This window comes from Natrix helvetica, assembly GCF_964273705.1.
Source record: "Natrix helvetica genome assembly, chromosome: 6".
In the NCBI taxonomy this organism is placed as follows: Eukaryota; Metazoa; Chordata; class Lepidosauria; order Squamata; family Natricidae; genus Natrix; species Natrix helvetica.
The window spans coordinates 34771999-34792377 of NC_138553.1; the positions used below are offsets into that span (position 1 = coordinate 34771999).

Here is a 20379-nt window from a genome sequence, read left to right on the forward strand (position 1 = left end):
TACAGTAGGTTCTACAATAAATTATCATTTTGGACAAAATGCTAGAAAACTGCTACTGAGATTTCTGCATGCACAAGTCTCATCTCCCAAATCACCTATATAAGTACATTTCAGTACAATTTACGAACATAACAATTTACAAATTCCAAGGAGGTGGAGACACCTTATTTACCACACAAGTAATATGATAACACTGGCATAAAACTCATCCAAGATCAGCACTGAACTGTTTCTTTGATTAAGACTTACTTTGAAACAATTGACAACCAAATGAAAATTATGTCCTTTAACTGTGCCTTGTTTAGCAAAATCCTTCAACAGGAGGAACAGCTGTGTCGTTAACTGTTCCACATTATTATCTATTGCAGGTAGAGGAAACTTTAAAACCCAGAGAAAAGATTGGAGAGCACCAGTGATCACCTGGAAAGAAAATAACAAGAATGATTTATATGGCTCACTGAAATCTTGGTAGAAATCAGAAATCTACTAAGGTTATTGAGCTTTTAAAAATCTAGAATTACATGTTTTCCACAAATGATCTCTTGTACCAAAACAGACAAAATAATCAATTAGTATATAATCTAGAACCTAAAAGGGGAAGCAAACTCCTACCAATGCAGAGCACCTTTAATTTTGCTAACGTTCCAGCTAACATGGAATATACTATGTACTAGAGCAGGTGTCCCCAGCCACCAGGCCGTGGTCCACTACTGGGCTGTGGCCTATTCGGAACTGGGTCCCATGAGCAGTGGGCCAGTGCACACACGCGCAGCTTAACTTCTGTGAGTAGCAGGCCTGCGCACCTAAACAAGTCAACCTGCATACACATGCACGTGTACGCACACCACTTCCCCCCATGTCCACCGTTTGGGAGGCCTGGTTCCCCTCTCCCACCCTCCGCCTGGTCACCAAGCTGCAAAGATTGGGGACCACTGTACTAGAGTCCAACTCTTGATAAACTGCTAATGCACTGGAACTACAGTCTGATAATAATTTTTAGAAAGGGAGGCTTTGGGGCTGTTTGTAACCCTAGGGCTGTGATGGCAAACCTATAGCACGTGTGCCACAGGTGGCACACGGAGCCATTTGTCAGGGCACGTGAGGCTTGCCCTGTTAGCTGGCCAGCGCGCATGTGCGCGCTGGCCAGCTGACTTCGGCCTTCTTTTGAGACCATTTTTCACCCTCAGGAGGCTTCAGGAGCTTTCCTGAAGCCTCTGGAGCGCAAAAAACTGGCCCTACGGGCAAACCAGAAGTTCAGGAACGGACTTCCGGTTTGCTCATAGTGTCATTTTTTGCCCTCCGGTGCCTTCAGGGAAGCCTCCTGAGGACTCCTGAACGCTCCAGAGGGCTAAAACCGGCCCTACGAGCAAACCAATTTTCTGGTTTGCTTGTAGTGTCATTTTTTGCCCTCCAGAGGCTTCAGGGAAGCTCCTGAAGCCTCCTGAGGGTGAAAAATGGCCTCAAAAGAAGGCCAAAGTCAGCTGGGAAACTCCTGAAGCCTCTGGAGGGTCTCTGGGGGGCGAGGGAGGCTGTTTTCGCCTTCCCCAGGCTCCTATAAAGCCTCTGGAGCCTAGGGAGGATGAAAAAAGCAGTCCAAAAATGGGGGGGGGGGGAAGAGTGCTGGTCGTGCACAAAACATTATGGGTGTGGCATGCCCGCACACGACCCTCCCATGCCCTTCCCCTGCTTTTGGCACACAAGCCAAAAAAGGTTCGTCATCACTGCCCTAGGGTCTTTAGTTATGTATCTCTACTTTGAAGTTCTCTTTGCAACTGTAAAATCCAGAAATTTGCACTTAAATAGAAAAACTTTAAGTAAATTTATTTTTCTACATTTGTTTGATTTCTGTAGCCATTCATCTTAATAAATGACTTTAGGCGCATACATCATAAAATAAAGACCATCAAAACAATACAAAATGAATATATATGGGCACTGAGTGGTTCTATTGTAATGAACACAGCCAAGAAACAGAACCTTAACACAATCAGGGTCCCATGTCCTCTAATACAACCAAGTCTTCACAGCCTCATGAAAGGCCAACAGGATCATCCTAATCTCTAAAGGGAGAAATGCAAAACTCTTGATTTTCTGTACTGACATCTAAGCAATGAATATGCATTTTCCCAACTCATCAAAGAGAGCTTTGTTCTAGGGCTGATCTCGGTAATCTTTCTGCACTGCTATAAAGTTGTAACATGTTGCTGAACATCATACCTTAATATCTGTGGACTGAAGGCAGCTGATAAGCAGTTGTACAAATGGATCCATCATTTCTAAAACATGCTCATCTGAAGAATTTATTTTAGATCTCTTCAAACTCATGTGCAGCAACTGTACATAATAAAGAAGAATTAGGAAGCCTTTAAATGCCAAGTGACTTATTAAGACACAATGGTAATTTCAGATGTTATTTAAAGTAGTGGGATATTACAGTAATACTTTAGAGATGCAGTTCATTAATAGGGGAGACTGCAAACATGAAAAAGATTGAAAGCACAAAAGAAATGGATGGAGAGAAGTATATTCCTTCTCTTCAATCTTTCAAGTCTGTTTAACAGTAATGCTGCTCAGGAACTTGCCTCAAAAACAACTTTGTATTGTGCGTTTACTACAAATAACAAATATTTATAGCTTGGCTCAGTTAAAGCAGAATGGCAAAACTTACAGATCCCAATCTGTTAGTGACCTCCAATGCTCTCATTTCAATTTCGTTGTGCTAATAATATAGAGTTTAGTGGTTAAGTTGCTAAGCTTATCAGCTGGAAAGTCAGAAGCCCAGGTTCGAGAACCAAGCTCCATGTGACGGGGTGAGCTCCTGTCCTTGCCCAGCTCCTGCAAACCTACCAATTTGAAAGCATACAAATGCATATAGATAAATTGGTATCACTTTGGTGGGACGGTAACAGCATTCCTTGATGTCATGTTGGCAACATGACTGCAGAAATACAGTATTTTCAGACAGCGCTGGCTCAATGGACTTAAAATGGAGATGAGCATACATAAACATTACCCAAAGGCAATGAATAGCATAGTAAAATCTGCAGGGTCTCCTAGGCTCATAATACATATATTCAAATACAATGACAAGTCGTGATTTACAATTATCCTAGAAAGGAAAACTCAGGATGATCCTTCCATCATGTGAAGGATGGAAAGGGAATACAGTGTTACACACACTGGCAGTTTTCTCAAAACGGAAGGGGTTTGTCCCTTCAACTCTTTATTCTGGTCAAGTGACCCATCTCAAACATACAGGAAGAAACTAGAGCTATGAAGTTATTTCAGCAATTTTAAAGTGGATCGTAAGGTTTGATCCGGTTTGTTTATAGTGTTCCTGCGCCTAAAACAAAAGGGTTGGATTCACTTCATTAGAAAGACTACACCCGTGATGGCGAATCTATGGCACGCGAGCCGTCGCCCAGGTCAGTTCCACTGCGGATGTGAGCAGGCCTCCCGCTGGTTTTCGTGTCTCTGCTGGGAAAAGCGCACGCATGCGCGGGGGTGGGGGGGATGCAGTGCCCCCCCCATGCCCCGTTTTTGGTCCCAGGATACTTCAGAGAAGCCTGCTACCACCAAAACACCCCCCCATGCCCCGTTTTTGTGTTAGCAGGCATCCCTGAAGCCTCCTGGGACCAAAAACGGGAGATGGGGGGATGCAGCGTGCCCCCCCATCCCCTATTTCTGGAGGAGGAGCTTCCAATGATGATGGCGGGCGTCCCTTGAGCTCCAAGAACACCATGGAGCTCCCGCCCGGTTAAGGGTTGCTGCCGGCTCCCGTATCATCTGAGGGGGCCGAGAGTTTGATAGCCCGACCACCCAGGCATGTTTTGGGCTTGTTTTGGCCCGCCAGGGTGGTCGGTGAAGACCGGAGGGAGGAGAAGACTGGAGGGCTGCAAACGGCTGTAAACGGTCACCGGCAAGGAAAAAAGCAATGGCGACGGCGTGACGGCGTGGTGCGGCTGCGCTGGCGCCGAGAAACGCTGAGAAACACCAGGAATAGAGGGAATAGAGGAGAAACACCGAAAAACCTTAAAAGAGCTGGAAAAGAGCCGGAAACGCTGAAGGAGAGTGAGAGGAAGGGGGTGAGAGGCTCCGGAGGCATTGGAAGTATTGGAGGCACCGGAGAGATCCCTGAAACATCGAAGGACTTAAGGGAGAGAAACAGGAAACATCTGATAGGTGAGAAGGTCTGGGAGGTGGACGGAGACTGCTGGAAGAGACAAGGGGAGATGGCTGCGACGATGGTTGAATGGAGGAAGTTGCAGCCAGAGAACCCCTTGGGATATTTTGTCATCTTGTCATTCCTGGCCGTTTGTTTCTGGCTACTCCCATTCCCCCCCCTCCCGGGCCCCTGCTGGCTCGAGCAGACTAACATTGAGAGCCAAGCAGCTGGGCCAAGAATCCCCCCCCATCCATCGGGGGGGCCACATCCACCATGAAACAGATGAATGGAACTATCACCTATCCTTTACCACCATTTACCATTTACCATCTTCGCCTTTCCCTCCACCATCTGGGATATCTAATCATGGCTTGCTCTCCCCCCCCTTTTTCTCTAAGTTCTGAGTACCACCTGGACATTGGAAAAAACCCTCCGCCCTCCATTGAGACTCTAGCCCACTGGTTTTCAACTATTAACTTTTATATCATCTGCACCCCTACCTTATCGGGATGGTCAACAACCTACCAATTTACTCGAGGACAGACCTGCTTCGCCTGCGGGAGGCCCCTCTCTCGCAGGTATGGCCCTTGGCTCTCTCAAGGGCCAGCCTTGATGACGGGTTCGTGAACCCCGAGAGGTGGAAGAAGAGGAAGCTGAGGGGCTTTTTAGTAAAATGTTTTATACTGTTTTTAGGGGGTCCCAGGGTGGGGGGGAGGGTTAATCAGACCGGGAGGACGGCCAGAGCCGGACAGACGGGTGAGTCCAGGAAGGACGGGGATGCAGTGGAGGGGGGGAATATAAAGGTCACGAAAGCAGAGGGTTGTCCTATTACAACGGTCGCGGGGAGGAGGGGATGCGAGGACAGGATAAGATCCCAAGGTCGGTTGGGAGACCGCGGCTGCTGGTTACGCCCGGTCGCTTGTACCAACCCCTGCAGCCTAGGTGGACAGGCGCTACAGAGCCAGGGCCTGCGGCTGATGCTTTGCAACGCAAGGTCTGTCATCAACAAGGCCCCCCTCATTAATGAGTTGATCTCAGAGGAGGAGCTAGACCTTGCAGGGATAACGGAGACCTGGTTGGGCCACGAGGGTGGTTTACCCCTCGTGGAAATGTGCCCACCGGGTTTTCGAGCATTCCATCAGCCTCGGGCCCTGGGTAAGGGTGGTGGGGTGGCGGTTATGCGGGAATGTTTAGAGCCGAGGGAGTTCACTGTTCCTCAGATACCCGGGTGTGAGTCCCTTGGTGTGAGTTGGGGCCCAGGGAGGCAGTGGGGCTTGCTGATTGTATACTTGGCTCCTCGCTATGCATCAGCAGCCCTGCCCGAGCTCCTCGAGCTAATCTCAGCGACGGCAGTTGAGACTCCCAGACTTTTGGTCATGGGGGACTTCAACTTGCCGTCAACGGGAGCGGCTTCCGAGGTGACTCGGGAGTTCATGGCTTCCATGACGGCCATGACCCAATTAGTGCAGGGCCCCACTCACGAAGGGGGCCACACACTGGACCTCATTTTTGTATCTGAACAGTGGACGAGTGATCTGGGAATAGGGGATTTAGTTATCACGCCCCTGTCATGGTCAGACCACTCATCCCTCCGGCTGGACTTCCCTGGCGCTATCCCCCACCGCGAGGAGGCGGAACCAGACTCTATAAACTGGTACCGCCCCAGGCACCTGATGGAATCTGATAGATTCCTGACGGAGCTTGGGCCAATACCTGTAGCCTTGTCCCGCTCCCGTTCCGAGGACCTAGTGACTGCCTGGAATAGGGCGACGACTGGGGCCTTGGACCGGGTTGCGCCGTTGCGACCTCTCCTGCGGCATCGACCCACCCGGGCTCCTTGGTTCACTGAGGAGCTCAGGGTGATGAAGCGCCACAGGAGACGTCTAGAGAGTAGGTGGAGATCCTCGCGCTCCGAATCTGACCGAACACAGGTAAGAGCCTATTTGCAGACTTACCTTGTGGCAATAAGAGCGGCCAAACGTAGACATTGTGCTGCTCTTATTGCGTCCGCGGATAACCGCCCTGCCGCCCTGTTTAGGGTGACTCGCTCCCTCTTATCGCAGGGGGCGCGGGAGACACCCTTACAGGGTAGAGCAGAGGAGTTTGGGGAATATCTTCAGGACAAAATCGATCAGATCCGGAGCGGGTGGACCTCCGTCAGTGGACCAGACGAGCCGCCAACAGCGAGTCTTGAGAGACCATTCTGGGAGGAGTTTGACTCTGTTGCCCCCGAGGATTTGGACAGGCTGCGTGGACGGCTGCGACCCACCACTTGTTTAACGGACCCGTGCCCCTCCTGGCTGGTACTGGCAGCCTGGGAGGTGACACGAGGCTGGCTCCTGGGCCTGGTGAGCGCCTCACTGAGTGAGGGATACTTACCAACCGCCTTGAAAGAGGCGGTGGTGAGACCCTTGCTCAAGAGGCCTGCGCTCGACCCAACGGAGCTAGCTAACTATCGTCCAGTCTCCAACCTCCCCTTTTTGGCGAAGGTTGTCGAGAATGTGGTGGCGCAGCAGCTCCCACGGCACCTAGACGAATCCGACTATCTAGACCCACGCCAGTCCGGCTTCCGACCCGGACACAGCACTGAGACAGCCTTGGTCGCGTTGGTTGATGATCTCTGGAGGGCCAGAGATAGGGGTTGCTCCTCTATCCTGGTCCTATTAGACCTCTCGGCGGCTTTTGATACCATCGACCATGGTATCCTATTGCGCCGGTTGGAGGGGATGGGAGTTGGAGGCACCGTTTTGCGGTGGTTCGGCTCCTACCTCTCCGACCGGAAGCAATGTGTGTTGACAGGGGGGCAGAAATCGTCCCTGAGGCCACTCACTTATGGGGTGCCACAGGGATCGGTCCTCTCGCCTCTCATGTTCAACGCATATGTGAAGCCACTGGGTGAGATCATCAGTGGTTTTGGGGTTGAGTACCATCTTTACGCTGATGATACTCAGCTGTATATTTCAACCCCAAACCACCCCAACGAGGCTGTCGAAGTGATGTCCCGGTGTTTGGAAGCCGTCGGGGTCTGGATGGGGGACAACAGACTTAAACTCAACCCCTCCAAGACCGAGTGGCTGTGGTTACCGGCACCTCGGTTCAGCCAGCTGACTCCATCGCTGGCCATAGGGGGCGAACAATTGTCCCCTGTGGAGCGGGCGCGCAATTTGGGCGTCCTCCTTGATGCCCGGCTGTCAATGGAGGACCATGTGGCAGCCGTGGCAAGGGGGGCGTTCCACCAGGTTCGCCTGGTGCGCCAATTGCGCCCCCTACTGGACCGGAGTGCCCTGCGCACGGTCACTCATGCGCTGGTGACGTCTCGCCTGGACTACTGCAATGCTCTCTACATGGGGCTTCCCTTGGGACGCATCCGGAGACTGCAGCTAGTTCAGAACGCAGCCGCGCGGGTTATTATGGGAAGTACACGTTACTCCCACGTAACACCTCTCCTGCGCGAGCTGCACTGGCTACCTGTGGCCTTTCGGGTGCGTTTCAAGGTATTGATCACCATCTTTAAAGCGCTCCATGGCAGTGGACCTAGTTACCTGCAGGATCGCATCCTACCACACACGTCCCTGCGACCTATCCGCTCACACAGAGAGGGGCTCCTCCTGGTGCCGTCTGCTGGTCAATGACAGCGGGCGACACCTAGGAGTAGATCCTTCTCTGTGATGGGCCCAACCCTCTGGAATGACCTCCCCCCAGACATTCGAACTACCACCGACCTCCGTTCCTTCCGGCAAAAGTTAAAGACTCACCTATTTCAATCAGCTGGCCTGGCACTTTCTTAGTTTTACCTCCCGGGGATTTATTCATTTTAATTGGGTTTGGGGTTTTAATAAGCTTTTAATGTATTATATTTATTATTCTATGTACAGTCTTACAACCTCCTCCACCTACGTATTTAATTATTTAACTGTTTTTGTATGTATTTTATAACGTATTTTAGGGACTGTACACCGCCCCGAGTCCCTTTCGGGAGAGGGGGCGGTCTATAAATATGAATAATAAATAAATAAAATAAATAAATAAGTGCTAGCACCAAAACGGGAGTCACGCAGGGTTCGCACGGGGGTGGAGCATGCGCATGTGCAGGGGTGGGGCCTGTGTGGGGCATTGGATAATGGCTAATGCATGCACGTGCACGCTTTTGGCACCTGAGGGGAAAAAGGCTCGCCATCACTGGACTACACATTTTAAAACAGGAAAAAAACCCAATAAAAGAGAGAATGAAGGGAGGTGCCTGGCACATCTTACCCGGAGCCCTGACTCAACCAAGACGTGCATGTTAGTCTTGCTACTGACAGGCGCTTTCTGACCTCCTCGAATGGGAGTCGGTGGCAGAAGAAGGCAACTCTCTGGTTGCAAACGAGGATCTGGAGGAACTGCGGCTTTCATTCTAAAATGTTGTTGAAGAAGAAAGCAAAAAATGAGAATATTGGTCTCAGCAGAGAGTTCTTTTAATCAAAGCAAAGGCAAAAAAGGAGAGGAAACCCATTTAGAATGACCCGATATACTTCAAAGTTATGCCCAGTTATTCAATGAAGTAATTTCTTCTTCAGAGTTTGGAAAAGATCAGTCATATAATACCAATCTCAAAAGATTGCTTTGTGCGTTGAATGGCGCTCATTAGAGGAAAGGGAAAAAACATTCAAAGAAGGAATCAAATGCTGGTTAAAATAAATTATGGCTTCACAAGAAACAACAGAACGCCAAGTAAACATAATGGTAAGCATTGCAGAAACACAGAACCAGAGGTTACTGACTTCTTTGCATTTATGGTAATCATATTCGCTGCTTATAAATGTGTGCTGCTGTGCATTTGTAAGACTTGGGCATTCAGGTATAGATTTTCTATTAGAATTTTGTATGCAGTAATAACATTTATTGGCAAGCAAATATAAGGAGGAATCAAACTAAATTTAGCTTTCTATAATTTTATTCCTCCTAAACTTACTTTGCTTTTTCGGTTAGCAACGGCAGATTTTCACTAATCAAACCGTGGCTGAGTAGAAGAATGGTCTCTGCAGTCATTGCTTTGTTCACTATCAATCCAGACACAATTCGTCGTAAAGTTTCATGCACCTTTCGGGACAGTTTTAGGCTTGTTGTATTCTCCAAAACCTGCAGGACAACATTAGAGTACAGCAATCACCTTACAGAACAGCATTTTTTTTTTTAGAATGACACTTTCAACACTCACAACTCCCCCTTCTGCAGCAGAAGCCTGTTCTGAAACAGGGGTTTCCAACCTTGGCAACTTTAAGCCTGGCGGACTTCAACTCCCAGAATTCCCCAGCCAGCAAAGCTCTGAATCCTCTGAATACCCTAACACCGTGATGGCGAACCTATGGCACACGTGATAGAGGTAGTATGCAGACCCCTCTCTGCTGGCACCCGTGCCGTCACCCCAGGTCAGATCTCTGTGGCGTTTCTTTCGTGAGCTTCTCTTTCCTTGCAAACGATGAAACAGAAGCTCACGAAAGAAAAAGATCTTACCGCTTGCCGCCCTGCTGGTGTTAGGATACCCCATCTCCCACTGGCCAGCTGGTCTTCAGGTTTCTGCTGCGCATGTGTGCATGGACATTTGCACACGTGCACACACCTTTCAGTTTGGTCATGCGCATGCACGCAGTTTGGCCACGGTGTCTAAAAGGTTCACCATCACTGCCCTAACAGATCCTCTGTTTCGGATTCGGATCCTCTGAATACCCTAACACAGGGGTCAGCAAACTTAAACACTCAAAGAGCCATTTGGACCCGTTTCCCACAGAAAAGAAAACACCGGGAGCTACAAAGGTCCTAATCGGAAGCCCCCTGTTCAATTCTGGAGCTGATCGGAAGTTCAGTTCCCCCACCATAGAGTCTCCTCCTAGCGCGGCGTACTTTTTCCTCCACCTGTCATAACTGAAAGACCTATCAATTGTGGAGACAACTGGAAAACCCTCCCCTTGCCATAGAGTCTTCTCCTGGCGCACTGTGTTTCTCTCCCTCCGCCGTCCCCGCCCCCCACCGGGAGCTCCTCTCAAAATTGTGGTGCCAACTGGTGACAGAGCCGCAGCAGAGGGAGGAAAGAGCCACATGAGGCTCCAGAGCCGCAGTTTGCTGACCCCTGCCCTAACAGATTGCGAAGTCATCTTACAGTACAGTGCACAATCTGAAGCTTCAGAACACTAACCTCTTCTCTGCTCCTCAGAGCCTCTGATCTATATTACTGAAAATCCACCGTTTGTTTCCCAGTATTGTCCCAGATAAAGGAAAATTGTAAATTAAGTGAGAGCTAGGCTTTATATAGAAAACAACAAAAGCTACAACCAAATCCTCCTCCCCCCTGAAGGAAGAAATTACTGTCTGGCCATGTACATGACATATCCCTTACTTTGCTCTTTGACCCTTCCTAAAATATTAAACACCACCTCTAGTCCCAGAGGTTTATGCATTCTTGCCTTAAATGAGATTAACCGGTAAGCCACGTTCTTCTCGGCCAAAACTGGCACAGGAAGGACTAATATATCTGACAAATTCCTGTACAGTTATATTTATTTGTTTATACATAAAATGAATACACAATTTTTCATTAAAACGCACACACAAATATGCTCCACAATGTCCCTAGCATGACTAATTAGCAAAAAAATTGACATTTTAATGACCAGGGATTATATTTGGAACCAGAGCAATAATACAGCGTGATATGAGTGTGTCAGGTTCTACAGTATTTTCTTCTCTTAAGCCATTGTTAAGCTTGCTTTAGCCATTATGCTATAGCTTCTTGTATTAAAATGGGGAAAAGTTTTTGAAAGAGTGGTCTAAGATGATGCTGGAATCCAGGGCCAGGGAAAAAACATTACATGCAGCTCTGGGGCCACAATTTACTCACTCTGCCCAGAAATGTCGCTCACTAGAAAAATAGAGTTACTGTACTCAGATACATCTCAGTATGAAGCCCCAATCTAGTACACTAATTCTATCTTCATACCTCTTTTAATGGAAGAATAAGTTTAATCACTTGGTTTTTTCCTACATATTTGGCAAGGATTTCATAAGAATCATAACTTTTGCTTCTACGAGCTTCCATAACTTTGGAAACAATGCCTTTTACTTCTTTTTCTTCAGCAATTTCCCCAAACAATTCACGGTGGAAAATCTTTACAAGAGATACAAGAGAAAAAAGAATAGTTTAGCAACAGATAATGAAATAGTTATAGCTATTTCTAGAGTTTTCAGTATAGCTTTTCAAACAATAGTCTCTTTACTTCACTGATGCACAAATTTTGTGGCAATGTAAAGATTAACCACAAAAGTCTATGTTGTTATACAAGAGAGAGGAAGAAACACTAAGAAATACATCAGAAATACAATATCATAAACAAGTGCTTCTTCCACTTAAAAAAATTAAAATCCAATAAATACCTGCAAACCATAATGCTTTGTCCAATTCATAAACAAAGTAATGCAATGTTCTCTCAGAGTGAATGTCAACCTAATGTCTTTTTATGCATCACTTATCAACATGGATTGTGTATCTGGACATTATGAAAACCCAGCTAAAGATCGAACTGGGTTTCTTTAGAAAGCTAGAATTTTAACCTTGGCGTTACCCAACATAACATAACTGGTGAAATAAACTCAACTTGCATTTAATTTTTTTCATATACTGTAAACACCTACTTCCATCAACAGTTCTATGCATGGATCCAAATCACCAACTTTAAGTCGCTCGTTGGCAAGACTTTTCAGCAAGAGGTGGACAGTGAAAGTTAACACATGGACCTATATATTTAGGAGAGACCATTATATTTGTTAAATGAAGAGAACCACCAAATGAGTATTATAAAAATGTAAGTCAAAATGCTACAATTTACTGCACCTTTCCACAGTTTTTCTACAGTTATCTAGCAGATCAGTCTTCAAGGTAATATCCTATATTTCTCAAACTTTCTAAATAACTTTCTAATGTTATTTCTAATATTTCTAAGAGGTTTTTTTAACCTTAAGCAGTCTCTGCAACTGACCCAATATCAAATGATACACTTAATTAGAAGAAAATGCAGCTCTGCAAATATAGTCTGTTACTCTCTACAATAATTATAGATTGGTAATAAAAAGCAGAATGAAAAAGGAATTCCAGAATCCTCCTCAAAACTATAATGCTTCCTCCTTACTGTTGTGGCCCATTAACAGCCACAGGATCCCTGGTGGCAGACTCAGACAGTGAGGAAGTGGTGAGGGACATGGGCTAGTCCTGGAGTCTGGGGAAGGCTCTGACGAGTGCTCTGCATCGGAGGCAGAGATGGGGCCAGGGCCATCTGACAGTTATCAGCTGCCTTTGGAGTCGGACACCAATGGGGCAGAAAAACAGCCAGAGCCTGTTCCCGATGTGCGCATGCGCAGAACTACCAGGAAAAGGGAACAGCTACGGAAAAAGGGCCAACTCGGGAGTAAAGCCACAGGTGGATGGTGAATGGCCCCTCCCATAGGAAATAAAGAGGAGTGGAGTTTGCAGGAGACAATTAGTTCAATTCATTAAGGTGAAGATTGCCAAGTACTGTCTGCTACAGAGTGGCATTTGGAAAGTATCTGCTTGGCAGCGCTTCAAGCCTGATAAAAGGTCTGTAGTGGTGAAATCTATTGAAAGATTGTTGCCTGGGACTTTGCTGGAGAGGAATTCACTTTAAATTAAATAAAAGAGGTTTTATCAGGACAAGGAGTCAGCTTCGTGCTTTTGGGAAACCTAGCTCAAAACACTTACCTGGTACCCAGTGACAAGGATTGACACCATCTCTTTTAAGACATATTGCAAGTATTGTGGCCCCAAAGCCTCTATTATTTTCATCAAGGTATTACGTGCAACGTCCCGGATTTCCTGTGCTCTATTCCTCAGAAGAGAGCAGACTTTCAGAAGAATGCTGCAAACAGAGAGAGACTAGAGTTACCTAAAGATGCCAAATAGAAAAATACAAAGCACCAGTGGGAGAAGCTTCATTTCAAAGTACTGTAAACAACATTTTAATACTATGTTGACATGCTTCATCTCCAAAGATTTATAAGGTGATGTTGGTGGATGTTGAAAAGATTTTTATACGTGGATGATTTATGGATTATAGATGTAGAGTCTAAATATAATATTTACCCAGGCAAATTCTCCTCCATAACATCCTGAGGAAGGGACTGCATTAGCTTGACCATTGCAAAAGCTACTGGCACTTGTACTACCTCTTCATCATTCACGATCTTGGATTTTATCATCTTGTGCTGTTCATCTCTTTTCACCTATAAGTACCGAAACAAATATTCCTCAGCAGCAATTTTATTATAAGATGCATTTTATATCTTTCTTCATGCTGGGAAAGAAATTTATATTCAGTCTATTTTAATGTATAAGGTAGATCTGCCTCCTCTGGATGGGCTTGACTGCAATTCCAATCATACCCTAGCTAGGATAAGTGTTAAGAAAGGCTGGTTAGAATGGTGGACAAGAACTAAAGGCATTTTAGATTTAAAACTTCTTTCGATCATAAAAATCTCTATATGTTCTTTTGCACCTTGGCCTTTCTTGCATTTTTATTCTGAAAAGGTAGGAGAAATCCTCATAAAGCCAACGAGAGAGAGAGAGAGAGAGAGGGGGGGGGGAGAGGGAGGGAGAGAGAGGGAGGGAGAGAGAGAGAGAGAGAGAGAGAGAGAGAGAGAGAGAGAGAGAGGGAGGGAGGGAGGGAGGGAGGGAGGGAGGGAGGGAGGGAGGGAGGGAGGGAGGGAGGGAGGGAGGAGAGAGAGAGAGAGAGAGAGAGAGAGAGAGAGAGAGAGAGAGAGAGAGAGAGAGAGAGAGAGAGAGAGAGAGAGAGAGAGAGAGAGAGAGAGAGAGAGAGAGAGAGAGAAAATATGTTAAAATGTACCTTTGCAATAAGACACCTGTGCAATTTGGGTAATATATTGCCAGTCACTGTTTCCTGAATATGTTTAATCAGAGACTCCAACTCTTCCTTATTCCTGGGCAGGAATGAAGGTGGTTTTGTAACTTTCTGGAAATTCTCATCTTCGTTAGCAGGCTGATCAGATTCAGCACATACTTTCTGTTCATTGACACAAGACTGTTCTTTGCTGGTCTTTTCGCTTTCTTCTTCTCCATCACTTAGTTCCACCTCCATGGTTTCATTCTCTACTTCAGGATTGATATCCATGGCGACTACATAAGTTACATAAAATGAATGAAATTACTACGGCATTAGTCAAGATACCCTTTTGGAATAAGACAAAGATATAAAAACTGTAACAAAATACTTTAGGATATTAATAAAAAAAATATAAATGGCACCATAATTTATTTCAAGCAGAACAGATTCCCATGGGCCAAGGTACCCTCAATCAGATTAAGGAACTTAAAAACTTACCTTCCTTTTCAATAATTGAAAGCTGCTTTTCAAGAGTTTTATGGTCAAAATGAAAAGCATCCAGCACCGTTACTAGCACGCTTTCAAGTTAAAGGAAAGAAAGAAAGAAAGAAAGAAAGAAAGAAAGAAAGAAAGAAAGAAAGAAAGAAAGAAAGAAAGAAAGAAAGAAAGAAAGAAAGAAAAAAAGACATTTGAGTTCCAAGTTTCCAACTTTATCAAACATTTTACAAAACACTTTGTACGAATAAGAAAAAATTGAGCCATTATTGGCCTGGTGAAATATGTCTAATAGATGAATAGATGAATCTATGGAATAAATATATGTACAGCAATATAGTATAATTACAGCTTTATAATCATAAAGAAATTGAGAGTTAACTATAATGTAATGCCGCTTTTAAAAATCCTTTGGGATAACTATGATTGGGATGACTGTGAATCACATAGACACTTTTTAAAAAATCAGTATAATAGCAGAATAGTTTCCAAACTTCAAAAGCATTCATATTTGTTTAGAGGCCCATAACATCCAAGGGTATTTATTTTTATTTAATGCAAATGGTTATAATTTTAATCTTACAACTGGCATTTAATGTACCTGACACCAAGTTTTTGATTGATCTGTCCAGTCTGCAATACATGGATGAAATGTTTCAAATGGTAGAGGTAAGCTGACCAAGAAAGATGTCTGCATACAGCTCCCACCATCTCAACCGATGCAGTTATCATGTTTTCATACTAAGTAAAAGAGTATATTATCAGGAAGATTAAACGACAGAACAGGTTCAACATCAACATCGTTTCTCTGGTTTCTCTTTTTTAATATAAAAATAAGTCTATAGTCCCTTTAGCTGGATCAAGATCACTTCAGAAGGTAGGCAGTAGGAAGCAGTCTTTCTAAACAATCTCCATCCCCCATTGTATGTGTGAAGCTTCAACACAACAAATTCTCCATAAGAGTTATGGATTCTACTAAAGTAGTAGAGCCAATTCAATTCTCTTGCTTTATGAAAAGTTAAGATCAGATGTGTTGATAAGAGTAAATCCTTCTCATGGCAATGAAGCAGAAGTAGTTTCACCCATTTTATGTTCAAAAGCTTACCTTAAGCATTTTCTCATTGAAAATGGTAGTGGTTGCATAAGGCATAATATAATTTTGAAGAGTTTTAGAACTCAGTATGGTTTTGCCTTCCACTAACTGCTTAGCCAGTTTCATCAGTGCTCGTGCCCTTCTGTGAATCTGAAAGAATATAAAAATTATATTAGAACTTGATTGAGAGATCTTAGCCCACCAACCATTTGAATAATACACCAGATGTTTTATATCAATTGCAGACATTTTATATCAATAGAAAAAAGGAAATAAGCGCTATCAGTTTTCATGCTATCATTCATTTATCATTATCAGATAACTCATATGGTACTTTAGAAGAATCGGTTAAATCTTTTCCTTTTACCTGAATATGCTTCATATTTTCAAAGAAGTCCATCTCTGGATCATGATAATCAGTTAGTTGGACCAAATCATGAAACTCTGGATGTTCTGAAAAGGCTCGAATCAAGTTTGATAGCAACGATGTGTAATCCTGCTGAATGCACTGAAACCGTGAAGAAAATATAAGTGGTTTACTTTTACATCTGACATTCTAAACTATATCATAGCCTCCACTTTTTAAACATAAAACTTCTTTTTCATAGCAATCTGTTTGAATTTTCCCTCTTAAACTGCTATCCTAGGCAATTATGACCATTTCTAAATACCAGATATTTATTATACTAAGACTAGACTTTGAAGCAATAATGGAAGTAGATAATCTATATTTTATAAACATTTGTTTGTTAAATTTATTTGCCACCCACCTCGCTGATCGGCTACTCTGGATGGCCATAGCAGAACCTTAAACTAATAGTAATAATAGAAGGCTTATAGTAGTACCTTAAACACATTATGATTTACGAAGTCTATCTGTTTCCAGAAAAACAGGCTTTTGCATCCAGGATAATATATGTAAATGTCCCAAAGTGTACAGAGTTTAACTAACATATTTAGATCACCAAGGGTTATAAGGAATGGCCAAGAAAAATAGGAGTTGTGATGGAAACAGATAGTGGAACATTTATATGTGTATCTATTACAAGCCTTTAGTAATTTGAGGATTACTCATATTAATTCAAGCATAAATAACTAAATAAAAGTCATGTTAAAAATACAGTTGGAACAGAAACTACATTAAAAAGTCCTCCAACTGACTTTTCTTTTAATAAAAGTGAGAATTACAAAGTCTGCAGACACAGATTTTCAATTCATCCTGATTTTTATAACACAAAGCCCAGGAATGTTAGGCTCTTCACCTCAATCTTGCTCTTTAGACCTTTTCTCAAAGAATCCAGAAGTGTGTGCTGGATAATTTCCTTGAATTCATCCTCCGTATGCTCAAGTTCAGAAAATCTTTGAATAATGGCAGTCAGGCAGAGGACAGCATTGTCACTTAAAGCCATTTCCTCTAACTGCAAAAGAAAAGGATCAGGACACATAAGATTATAATCTCCTACTATACTTCTCTACACAAGATACTTTAAAGACCCATGGTACTTAGAAATGCTTTTGCAAGAATGCAGATACATCCACATAGCTGTAGGCAAAATTTCTCTGTATCATTATAGAAATGATATTGGCACTGCTTTTTAGGGTATATAGAGAACCAGATTAGAAAATGGAATGTGATTTGGAATGTGCATGGAACACTTTGAAACAGTTGCTGTATCCTGAATAAAGGAGCATTTGCTTTAATTAAATTAGAGAAATTTCTAAATCAATGTTAAACTACAGTTGGCTTTGCCAATATTACACTACAATTTCATTCAGTTGGCTCTGCAAGAAACTGAAAGAAAGACCTTCAAGGACACCATGGCTGGTAAGTGGATGTATTGTAGAAGAGCTAACAAAGCCATTACAAAAAAAATACAGCAACTGCTACGTATCAAACGAAACCTGGATTATTTATTGTGGAAAGAAGATTAAACGTTTTGGGCAACACCAACAATTTACACTAATTTCTTTTGTTATTGTTTTAACAGATTCATTTGTTATTAACAGGACATATGAGACTTCACTCTCACAACTAGAAATGACAAAAACAATAATATAAAATGAATATATTTCTAAGAGCCCAATCATAAAGCAAGTTCAGATATTTTCCATATTAATGGGACTCACCTGTATACTGTAGAAACAGTTATGCATTACTGGGATAAGGTAGTTGACATCTATTTTGTTCATCCCTTTGATATGGGAAATGATGTCCTGGAATGCTGACAAACGGACATCAAAGTTGATCTCATCAAGATGGTACGGACTGAAAGCATTCAGCTAAGACAAACAAAATGTCCAATCAAGATAAAAATCAAATTGAATGTTTTTTTTAAATTACGTAAATGAGGAAAACTGCTACATACCTTGACAGTTTCTGTGATATATTTTGTATTACTTTCCAAATGAGATAATGTCTGTTAAAAAAGATTGAAAATCATTAAAAGACAAAAATTAATGAATAACATATATTTCATAATTAATTTTTAGGCTGTTTTTAACTTCATAGAAGATGAAAATAGTTAGAGCAGCTAAAACTAAATGTATATAGACCATCAGTATGTAAATACACCATACCTTTGTTGCAATTTGACTAAGGTTGCATCTGCTTGATCAATATTTTCAGAAATATAGTCCAAAACCTCTTAAAGATATCAAATTACCTATCTATGACCAGAGATTTTTAATGGAAGCTATCAGAAAAGCCTCTTCCTCCAATACCCAACTTATATCCATAATTGACCCTGAAATTAGAGTTACAAGTCATGTCAGTTGTAAGTGGGTCATCGTGTGATTATGGTCAATTTTACAACTTTTGCCAGTGGTTCTTAAGCAAATGATGCAGTCTTAAGCAAATTCGTTGTCTGCACTGGGCTTGTTTTGTTGGAAACAGGAAATAAATAGCAATAGCACTTAGACTTATAAACCGCTTCATAGTGCTTTATAGCCTTCTCTAAGTGGTTTACAGAGTCAGCATATTGCTATAATCTGGGTCCTCATAAATGTCAGTTTTCAGTGCAAAAAAAAAGTCCTAAATCGTATAACTGCCGTTCCCTGCAACAGCCATAAATGCGGACCAGTTACCAAATGATCCAGTACTGACTGTGTGGAGAGGCACCGGCCCGCAGAACTTTGAATTCAGGTTGTAAGTAGCCCTGGGGAGCTCTGTAATAACTTCAAACAGTGATGGGTCATAAATCAAGGACTACCTATACTGTTTTTATGACAAAAAGATAGAAAAGGATAATACTTTTAAAAACGACTTATAAAGGAGTCAAGATTAGCCTCTACTGTGGAACAAAGCAACTCAACACTCTGGATCATAATAGAATAAGAATTTTTTTTTAAAAAAAAGAAGCATTTATATACAGTAATACCTCAAAAACTCCACAAAGTGCTTGACGAGACAACTTGTTCTGAATAACAGAAAACAGTTTTGCCAGAGGTTTGAGGAAGCTTGCTGGAGTTAAGCAATGTTTCAATAGATTTTGTACTGTCTCCAGAATGTCAATCTCTGTATCCTGAAAGAAACAGGTGCAGGAAAAAGATAGAACAAAGGTTACAGAAATGCTAGTTTATTGCTTAAGGTGTAATAACAGAATCTTGAAAGCCTGCCAGAGTATCCTAGTGTCACTGCTTATGCTGAAAAGACTCAAGGTATTGTAATCTTGAGTTTCTCATATCTTCTCTTTCTGCAGAACTAAGTTATCTCTTATATTTGCCTTACTGATTCTTGAAGATTATTCATGCATTCCTCTACGTCAAGGGTGCCAAACTGGCGGCCCACAGGCTGGATGCGTCATGCGCAGGCCACGCCCACCCCAGCTCCACAAATGGGGGAAGTGTAGCAAAACATCACATGACGGCAACATGGCACCACAAGTTTGACACTCTTGCTCTACATAAATATACTGCAAAGGATTACAATTGACTAGATTACTGAAAGTACCTTTATATACTCTTGTGCGAATTTTAGAGATACCAAGTAAATGTTGGTTGAATAAACTACAGCAATTAAGGTGCCATCACAAAATGAAGTATCTATTAATATGTCTAAATATTGAAGCCCCATCAAACTATCACAAATCAGTAAATATTTTCAACTTTATCTTGTAAATAAACTTAGTTCTGTTTTTTGTAGCTAGTCAAGCAGCATGATCCTGATAGTGGATTTTATGGCAGAAGGGGAAAACATCATCCAGTCTCCAATAGAAAATTCCTTCTATTTCCTTTTATTATCATGTTAACTATGTGACCTTCCGGAGTATATCTTTTTTTAAAATGCATATTCATAATAAAATTGAAGTAAGAACATCCCCACTAGAGGTCAATGATATTTCAAGATTAAAAGAAAGTAAACTGAAATTCTTGATCAGGTTTATGGCAGGTGCCGACATTCTGAATTAAACACACAATTTAAAAGATCCAAGTTAATGAACAAAAGACATTTCTGGGCTTCTTCACTTCTCAATTATTTTACTCAATAAGAGTAATACTGGTTTTGAGGAAAACCATTGTAATTTATCTTTTAACTTTTGAGGAAGTCCTTTAAACAAAGAGTAAAAAGAATGGAAGGTAGGATCAATTTGGGAGGCTTCACATTTTCTATATATGCTCATACAAGCGCTATTATACGGATTCCTGCAAACATTTATGACAAACTTAATGTAAGCTGGTCATCCATGAAGGTCACATGAAGATCAAATATTCTTTGCTCCAATTTTTTGCATAGCTCAGGT

General features: G+C 42.8%; 1 protein-coding gene across 1 annotated transcript in view; it reads right to left on the reverse strand.

Annotated features, from left to right (window-relative positions):
• UTP20 (UTP20 small subunit processome component) overlaps positions 1-20379 on the reverse strand; it is an 89189-nt gene that overhangs the window by 12902 nt on the left and 55908 nt on the right. Inside the window, exons 33-49 of the mRNA XM_081957175.1 lie at positions 19018-19161; positions 18007-18057; positions 17768-17920; positions 16903-17058; positions 16008-16148; positions 15653-15790; positions 15149-15288; positions 14551-14630; positions 14056-14345; positions 13296-13435; positions 12915-13071; positions 11834-11935; positions 11142-11309; positions 9120-9286; positions 8420-8561; positions 2218-2334; positions 250-420 (exon numbers count right to left, since the gene is read on the reverse strand). Of these exons, the coding sequence (XP_081813301.1) occupies positions 250-420; positions 2218-2334; positions 8420-8561; positions 9120-9286; positions 11142-11309; positions 11834-11935; positions 12915-13071; positions 13296-13435; positions 14056-14345; positions 14551-14630; positions 15149-15288; positions 15653-15790; positions 16008-16148; positions 16903-17058; positions 17768-17920; positions 18007-18057; positions 19018-19161 (2457 nt within the window). The remainder of the gene's footprint in view (positions 1-249; positions 421-2217; positions 2335-8419; positions 8562-9119; positions 9287-11141; positions 11310-11833; positions 11936-12914; positions 13072-13295; positions 13436-14055; positions 14346-14550; positions 14631-15148; positions 15289-15652; positions 15791-16007; positions 16149-16902; positions 17059-17767; positions 17921-18006; positions 18058-19017; positions 19162-20379) is intronic.